The sequence below is a fragment of the Phoca vitulina genome, unplaced genomic scaffold, assembly GCF_004348235.1.
Source record: "Phoca vitulina isolate PV1807 unplaced genomic scaffold, GSC_HSeal_1.0 scaffold1, whole genome shotgun sequence".
Classification (NCBI taxonomy): domain Eukaryota; kingdom Metazoa; phylum Chordata; class Mammalia; order Carnivora; family Phocidae; genus Phoca; species Phoca vitulina.
Genome location: NW_022589704.1, coordinates 8,541,333 through 8,550,097, shown reverse-complemented (window position 1 = coordinate 8,550,097; position 8,765 = coordinate 8,541,333). Strand labels below are relative to the sequence as shown.

The 8,765-nt window shown below is 62.2% G+C and overlaps 1 protein-coding gene across 1 annotated transcript; it reads left to right on the top strand.

Moving 5' to 3' along the window:
* Positions 1 to 1,051: 1,051 nt before the first annotated feature.
* Positions 1,052 to 5,592, top strand: B3GNT7 (UDP-GlcNAc:betaGal beta-1,3-N-acetylglucosaminyltransferase 7). The gene is made up of 2 exons (XM_032410070.1): positions 1,052 to 1,117; positions 2,963 to 5,592. The coding sequence occupies exons 1-2, from the start codon at positions 1,107 to 1,109 to the stop codon at positions 4,152 to 4,154; spliced, it is 1,203 nt and encodes a 400-aa protein (XP_032265961.1). The 5' UTR covers positions 1,052 to 1,106; the 3' UTR covers positions 4,155 to 5,592.
* Positions 5,593 to 8,765: the final 3,173 nt, after the last annotated feature.

The following is an 8,765-nucleotide window of genomic DNA, read 5'->3' as shown; positions in this document are numbered from 1 at the left end:
ATTTTTGAGGTCCTCCTGTCAGCTCAGTGATGGGACCTCAACATGGAACAAAACTACAACAGACACATGGACAACAGCCAGACCCGCGGAGGTTTTTACCAGCGAGAGGATTCTGGAAGTCACCTGATGGAAACACCTATCACCCCAGATCCTGCTGGGCCAAAGTTGGCCCTCTGTGTTATATGTCTGCTTGAGCCCACTACACAGGAATGGCTGGGTCCCGCACACACACAAGCAGATTAATAAAGGCTGGGGACAAAAAGGGTTTTGAGTGAAATATTTGTTGATGGATGAAAAGAGAGGAGGTCGCGGCCAGGCAAGCAGGCCTTCCCTTGGTAGTGAGGAGGGCCTCCAGCTGGGGGCACAGAGAAGGCTTGCAGAGCTGTGGCCCCTGACACAGGCGGCCCAGCCCCCTCAGGGCCTCCTTCCCCAGGGACATTGCTCCCCCAGTCCCTCTTCCCTGCAGACCAGCCCTAGGTAGCCGGCCCAGGGGCCCCAATAGCGCGGTGCAGGGAGGTCGGCCTGCGAAGGGGAAAAGGGAAGAAGGCAGAGGGAAGCGGAGCAGGGAGGGGGGGGAGCAAGCCCTCTCCTCCTCTGCCTCCCCCACCACCGAAAAGTCCCGAATGGGGCCAGAGGGAGATGGTGGGGACCTGGGGGCGCATGGAAGGTGGGAGGTGGGTGGTGTCCCGGTTACACGCGTCCAGAGGGGCCGAGGACTCCAGGGAAGCTCCTCGGGGGAAACCGAGTCCTCGGGGACGAGAGTGACCCTCGTGGGCTCCGAAGTCCCTACTGGGCCACTCCGGGTCGGGCCTCGGGTTCCGCCTCCGCGAAATGGGCCACTGGCGCTGGCCGCGGTGCGGAAGGGCTGGCCGCGCGGCCGAGGGGCGGGAGGGCCGGGGGCGCCGAAGGGGTTAACGCACCTGGGCCGCCGCCGCCCCTCCCGGCCCCTCCTCCGGCCGCCGGGAAGAGGAAAGTCGCGGCGGGGGCGCGGCCCAGGCTTCGCTCCCGCCCGCCTCGTCCCCGTCGCCGCCCGCCGTCCCCGAGCCGCGGCGCCCAGAGCTGCGACCCGCGCGCCCTGCTCCGCCGCCGCCCGGGCCCGGGCCGCCATGTCTCTGTGGTGAGTGGAGGGGGGGGCCGGGGCGGGGGGCGCGGGGACCCCCGGCTCCCTCCCCCGAGGTCGGGGGACGCACGGGCGTGGGGGGCGCCGGGCCGCTCCCGGGGACCGGAGGATGATGCCGCGCTGGGTGCCCTGGGGCTGGCCTCAGTTTCCCGGGACGGACGCGGTCGGCGGCGGCGGTCGGGATGCCCGGCGCTGCGCGGCGCCCGAACCAGCCGGACGGGGCCGGGTCCCGCGGGGCCCGTGCGCGCTGCCCACGCCGGCGGCGCTCGGCTCCCCTGGGCCCGGGCCCCGAGGCACCCCGATCCCACTCCGGGACCCAAGGGCTCTCCTTCCTTCGGGGGAGTTAGAGCCTCCAGTCCCCCACCTCTCCCCCTCTCCCCTTTTCCTTCCTCCCCTGCGGGACTTCTGTCCAAGTGGAGTGGGGCGGTGCAGGTGGACCGGCCTGGAGCGGAGAGACACCCCCGCCGCATCCCCCTCCCCTGGGGTGACCCCCGCGAGACTTCCCCCAGTCCGGACCTCCCCAACTGGGGGGAAGGCGTGCTTCGCTGAAACTCCCAGGGCAGGAGACCCTGACCCGGAACATTCTGCTTTCCCCTTTGGGAGGGTCGAGTCTCACCCCACTCCAGCACCTGGGGTGACCCAGTGTTCCTCCCACCGCATACACAGGAAACCCTGGGACCCCAGGGGAAAATGTCGCTCCAGGGGGCTCAACATTCACTTGCCCTGGGTGCCTGCACCTTCAACCAGCCAGTCCTCAGGACCACCCCAGGCTTCTCCAGAGTCCCTGTGATGTACCTTGCAGTCTGTTTCTTCCCTGGCCCTGCAGCTTCCCCCCTGGAAGTCGGGGTTGTCTCCCTCTTGGCCTGGCCCTGTGAGGCCACACTTCTAGCCTGCCTGTTCCCCAAGAACCCTCACCCCCTGTATCTCCACAAAAGAGATCTGTGCAGGAGACCTGGCCACCTCCAGAGTGTGACCTGAGAGAGGGTCCTGGGGACCCCCCCCCACCTCTGCCCTGGGTCTGCCTGCACCTCCTGCAAAAGGCTTTAATTTCTGCTTCTGAAATGGGTGTGGTAGGGGCTCTCTGGGCAGGGAGGGTCCCTGGAGAGTGGGGGTCTGAATGTGTACCCTTCCCAGGGCAGTAGACCTGGGGGACCTTCTCTCTCCTAGCGGGGTGTTAAGAGAGTGGGGCCCAGACTGAGGAGAGTAAGAGGGCGGCGGCGGTCATGCTAGGAGACGCCTGCCCCCTTCTCAGGCCTCCATCAGCCTTGTGAGCAGTTTTGCACTGGGTCGGATGGATGGGGTGAAAGCGGAAGGGACAGGCTTCTTCAGGTCCCACATTAGAGCCTCTGTCCAGTGTCCCCCACAGGTTACTGAGCTCCCAGGCTGTAAGAGCAAGTGCTGTGTGTGCCCCGCCTCATGGCTCACCCCAGGGGTTCACCAGGTTTGCACAGGGAAATGAAAGCAAATAGGGTGGCTTGCTGGGCTTGGGGAACAGGCAGCAATCTCCACCAGAGGTCGTCTTTACAGACTCACGGCGAGCCGGACTCCTTAGATAGTGCTCCGATTCCTTGTTATCCTCTTTGAGGAGAAAAAGAAATCACGGTTTGGAGACCTTCAGGGGGACCCGCTCAAAGTGGCAGAGTCAAGATTTCAACCCGGGCAGCCTGACTCTGCAGCGCTTGCGTGGGTCCCCTGGTCCTGGCAGAGGCAGGGCAGGGCAGGAGAGGATGCAGGACCCTCCTCTGACCACTCAGGGGCCGCGGGCCTTGAGTCTGTGTCCCCTGCAGCTCCGAACAAGTCACAGGGGACTCATGCTTTCCTCTCTCCAACCCCGCCCCCCAGGAAGAAAACCGTCTACAAGAGCGTGTGCCTGTCCCTGGCCCTGCTTGTGGCCGTGACAGTATTCCAGCGCAGCCTGACCCCCCACCAGTTTCTGCAAGAGCCCCCGCCGCCCACCGGAGAGCCACAAAAGGCCCAGAACCCAAGCGGACACCTGGTGAACCCCAACAGCTTCTGGAAGAACACCAAGGGCGCGGCCGCCCCCACGCCCATGGCCCCGCCAGGGCCCCAGACTTGGGACATCAGCACCACCAACTGCTCGGCCAACATCAACGTGACCCAGCAGCCCTGGTTCCAGGGCCTGGAGCCCCACTTCCAGCAGTTCCTGACCTACCGTCACTGCCGGTACTTCCCCATGCTGCTGAACCACCCCGAGAAGTGCGGCGGCGCCGTCCACCTGCTGGTGGTGGTCAAGTCGGTCATCACGCAGCACGACCGCCGCGAGGCCATCCGCCAGACGTGGGGCCGGGAGCAGGAGCCGGGGGGCGGCCGCGGCGCCGTGCGCACCCTCTTCCTGCTGGGCACGGCCTCCAAGCAGGAGGAGCGCGCGCACTACCAGCAGCTGCTGGCCTACGAGGACCGGCTCTACGGCGACATCCTGCAGTGGGACTTCCTGGACAGCTTCTTCAACCTGACCCTCAAGGAGATCCACTTCCTCAAGTGGTTTGACATCTACTGCCCCCACGTCCAGTTCATCTTCAAGGGCGACGACGACGTCTTCGTCAACCCCACCAACCTGCTCGAATTTCTGGCCGACCGGCAGCCTGAGGAAGACCTGTTCGTGGGCGACGTCCTGCAGCGCGCCCGGCCCATCCGCAAGAAGGACAACAAGTACTACATCCCGGGCGTCCTGTACAGCAAGGCCAGCTACCCGCCGTACGCGGGCGGCGGCGGCTTCCTCATGGCGGGCGGCCTGGCCCGGCGCCTGCGCAGTGCCTGCGACACCCTGGAGCTGTACCCCATCGACGACGTCTTCCTGGGCATGTGTCTGCAGGTGCTGAGCGTGCAGCCCACGGCCCACGAGGGCTTCAAGACTTTCGGCATCACCCGGAACCGCAACAGCCGCATGAACAAGGAGCCCTGCTTCTTCCGCTCCATGCTCGTGGTGCACAAGCTGCTGCCCACCGAGCTGCTGGCCATGTGGGGGCTGGTGCACGGCAACCTCACCTGCGCCCGCAAGCTGCAGGTGCTCTGACCCAGCCGGAGCGCGGGCAGAGGCGGGGCCGCGGCTTCTTGAGCCCCAGGCGGCCTGGACGGAGACCTTGGGCCCCTCCCCCAACAGGGAGGTGGGGGGGTGGGGCTGGGGCTTTGTGTGGTCCCCGGGGTGTGATGGGCGCGGTTAGCCAGAAGGGGGCCTCGCTGCGTGGACCTCACCCAGAGAGTGGAGCTGAGGCCCCGGGACCTTTGTAACTGCTCCGCCTGCGGAAGGTGGTCTTGGGAGCAAGGCCCGCGGCCACTGGTCGCCCTCCTAACCCGGGTTCCCGGTTGGCTCCCTGTGACCTGGTGGGAGGCCTTGGTGGCTTCTGAAGGAACCCCGTGCTCAGGTACCCGGGTTAGGCCTGGCCCTGGATGGGTCAGGGGTGGCCCTCTTGTCTTCGCAGAGAAGATTCTCCTCCCTTGAAATGCCTCAGTCTCCCCCACGGGCCCAAGCAGCCCTTTCAGGAGAAGCTCAACCCTGTGCAGGCTCACAGGCCCCCAAGGTCCGTCCCGGCCCCCCCCCCCTGCCCCCAAGCCCGCGCCCCTGGGTCTCCAGGAGATGGAAGCTCGGAAGGCCCTCAGCACCACCCCCGCCCCCAGACCTGGAGCTGCTGCCGGGTCTCCGCTCGCAGGCGGCTTCACTCCTGGCTGTGTCTGGAAGCGCGGCTGGCCGCCCCGACTACCTCAGCAATGCCCAGAAGCTCCGGATGGGCTGCAGCCCCGCCCCGCACCCCGACACAGGGCCAGAGAGCAGCGCTCCAGCCCCCGCAGTCACGGTGCTGCCCAGCGGCCGAGGGCCTCGTGCGGTCCCACCGAGGCTGGCTCCCCAGCCGGAAAGCAGCCGGTTTGGCCCTGAGATGGACAGTCCTCTATTACTGTGAAGTTTTATTTATGAAGAATTTGGAGGGAGAGAGTGCCAGGCCTCGGGAGATGGTGGTGGTCTTCCTTTCCCTTCCCTCATTCCAGCAAGATACCACCTCCCTCGGCCGCTCACCCCCCCACCCAGGGCACCCCCATGTCTGTTTCAGTCCCCCTCCGGAACCCTGCCCTCCCTGCCTGCCTACTTCTCCAGGGCCTGAGCAGACCAGCATGGGCCCCTGTGAAGGGATGGAGTGAACCCTCAGGCGTCCTTGGGGATGGGTGCAGAAGGATGCCACCTCATATCAGGGTGGAGGCACCTGGGAAAAGATTGAGGGATCAACACTATTTTCTCAATAAAAGGGGGCTGGTTTTTCTGGTGTGCGACTTCCTGTCACCATTCCCATCGGAGAGAGTCTGGGGCCAGGGTTGCCAGAGATTTCTGAAGACACAGCTTGTTCCCTTGCTGTTGGCTGGTGGGTGCACAAGGACGCTTGAAGAGCTTTAGAGGGATGCGGGTGCCAGGATTAAAGCAGAAACCACAGGGGCCAGAGTCTAGAGAGCTGCCCCCTGGAGGAGGTGGTGTGGGGGAAAACATGGCGGCTAACAGTACATGCCCATGAGCCTGATGTTACGGTGGGTGGGGGTATGCAGGGGCCGGTGGGCTCCCTGATGTCCCTTCAGTCAACCTGGAAGCATTGATAAGGTTGACAAGAAGCACTGAAACAGTGGCTCAGTGGGGTCCAGGGTTGGGGGTCCAGGGGACTGCCGTGTATGGGGCACCTCGGCCTAAGTTGGTTACCTCTAGTGTGGGGAGAACAGCTATCGCCCCAAGAGTCACTGGGGCCAGAAGTGAGCAAGCCAGCAGCTCACCACCCGTGCCCAGCTCGAGGCATCGTGGAGTAGGTCAGATGCCCCCACATGTCTACCCTGGGCCTCTCCTCCGGGGAAGTGAAAGGAAGGGCTGGGTCCTCATATAACGCAACATCTTAGAGGACAGACGGGGGCATGAGACTAACTGGGTGTCCCTCGTGGCCCCAGCTGCCCGGGTCCAAGCCGTCAGAGAAGGAAAAGGGACACTGCCGCTATTCCTCATCAGCACAGATCTCCCCACGTCTCCCCTCTCTGTTGACCAGCTAGGTAATTTGAAGGGCCCAGTGCAAAATGAAATGCAGGGCCCTTGGTTTTAGAAAGTTACGAATTTCAAGATTGCCACAACAGAGAATTAAACAGAGCGCACAGCCCTCTGAGCACAGGTCACAGACCCAAGTTGTCAGCCCTGTTTGTCCCTCTCACCCTGTGAAGCCAGGGACTCCAGAAAGCAGAGTGGGGCCGTGGGGCTTCTGTCTACAGAGCTCAGTCCACAGAGGACAAGAGCATGGGGGGGGGGGGGGGAAGGGGGACACCATCCAGGAGCCCAGGAGGTGGAAGGACCACTGGACGAGGCCTGGGTGGGGGTCCAGGGGCAGCACTGGGTTCAGCTGTGCCCTGAGGGATGAACGGGCAGGCAGAAGGAAGGGCTTATACGGAGGCAGCTGGAATGCTGAAGTAGGAAAGAGCTCCTCCCTGGGGTGGGGGGCTAGGGATGCGTATGAGAAGGGAGGCAGGGCCCGCGAGGCCTTCTGGGTTCAGGAAGGTGTTCAGACTTGATCCTGAGAGAGCAACGGGGCAAGGAGCAGGGGTGCTGGGTGTGCACCCCCTTCCTCTGGGCTCACTGGTGCCTCCAGCTGGGCCCCGTGGACTGGGAGCTCTCAGCGGACTGCGCATTCCCAGCATGGGAACTTCCTCAGCCTCAGCCGTGGGCCCCACGGGCAGCCTTGCTCCTGATCCCATTTCCCACCTCAGGGGCCCAGGCCTGGGCTGACGGAGCTGACAGACGAGTGGGGCGCCAGCAATTAGCTGAGCAGAATGAAAGGAGGAAGGTCGGGGAGCCCACCGATGGGAACCAGTGTAACAGGCCCCCCAGCACAGGGTGAGGAGCGGGGCTTCAGCCCTGGGCCTGACGCTGCACCTTTGTCTCGAAGGAGGAGTGGCATTCCTGTGGTAGAAGGGGAAGGAGAACATGTGCCAGGCCGGGAACATGAGCCACGGCCCAGAAGTGAGTGAAAACAGTGGGGCATCCGGAGGAGGGGCCAGCTGCCTGGTGTGGACGGTGTGGAGATGGGAGGGACGGGGGTGGGGGCGTCCTGGTAAAAACCTCATCTGGCTAAGGGTTAGGATGCTTCCTGCAGGCACTGAGGATTCATCACCGCTTCCAGAGCCAGGAACAAACAAGATCGGATGGGAACCCTAGAAACATGCCCTTGACCTCAGTCCCCCTTGGGGGGCATGGGGAGGCAGCCAGTCCCAGGCCCCAGGAACCTCAGGCTGGGAACGTGGAACATGGCCCCAAGGCGTCCCCACCACTGTCCCCTCAGCAGGAACAGGGCTTCACAAAAGAAGGGGCTGGTGACCGGGAAAACTGCTGAGACCCTGCCCACCCTAAGCCAGGTGTCCAGAAGAATGGCCCGGCCCAGAGGGCACCCCAGCTGACCAGCCCTCAGCCAGCTCCTGGCCCAGCTCTGGCCCTTCCACCCAGCTGGCCCTCGTTTCCTCCATCTGCCTGGGAGTGTAACCTGGCTGCCTCCAAGGAGTGTGACCTTGGCCTTTCCAAGGTCTGCTTTGCTGATCATTTTGGGAAACAGACACAAAGGCCTTTCAGGTCTTACAATCTTGCTTCCCAGTAACAATGATGGCAAGGGCCATTTTCTGGAGCTTATTCAATTTGCCTGGCATTTCACATGTAGAATGGGTATGACCTTCACTGAGGGTACAAACGCAGATACTTTTTAATGTTTCTCATTGAGTGATGGAGTCCGAGTCCCTGCTCTACCCTTGTTGGCAGAAAATTGAAGTAGAACATGACACACCAAAATATGCCTCTTTGGCATGAGAATTATCTTGAGCTGGTTATTTTTAAGAAAGAGCGGACACAGGAGAAGCTCTGAAAACTGAGTTAGATGTGACCCTTTTGTAAAGGACATTTAAATTTGTAAAAGAAATCTCCATTTGGGTCTCCCTCTCTACGCCCGGAAGAGGAGGATGGAGGAGCATCAAGGCAGAAGGGAGGGTCTGAAATCTACGTAACAACCTTAGGCTTGTTCGCTGTGTTTTCCCGGTAACCTCCCATAAGTGACTACCCCCCCCAACACACACCATCCGCCCCAACATCTTTCTTTAATCTTTAGCTGAAGTTGGTATTTAGGGTGGTGTCTTTGGCCATTTTGTAGAGGTTGACTCCGTTTTCCTGGGTCTTTCCCATGCATTCAGGAGGTATACATGTGACTAAGCTTCTGTTTGTTTATCTGTCTTTTATTCCAGGGAGGTCTCAGAAAAATTATTTTTTCTCCCTGTTGGAGCCCACTCACTCCCAAATTGCACAGAACTTCAAGGGCTTCCAAAGTCCCAAGTCCACAAATCCAGCGACCCTCAGGAAAGCCTGAGCCGCCCTCTTCAGCTGTTGCCTGGCCCTCCACACGGTGCCGCTGTGGAACGTGGGCTTGCACAGTCCCCCGCATTCTTAGATGCTGCCTTCCGCGCGCAAGCTGTAGGGGGGCCCACAATTCACACACAAAGAGATCCTTCTCTTAGCCTTCACAATAAATGTTAGTCCGTCCTCAACCTGATCCTGAGGAGCAGGCTGACAGGGAGATGGGTCTCAAACCCTTTTCTCCCCAAAGGCCCTGGGCTTCGAATACGACATAGCTTTCCC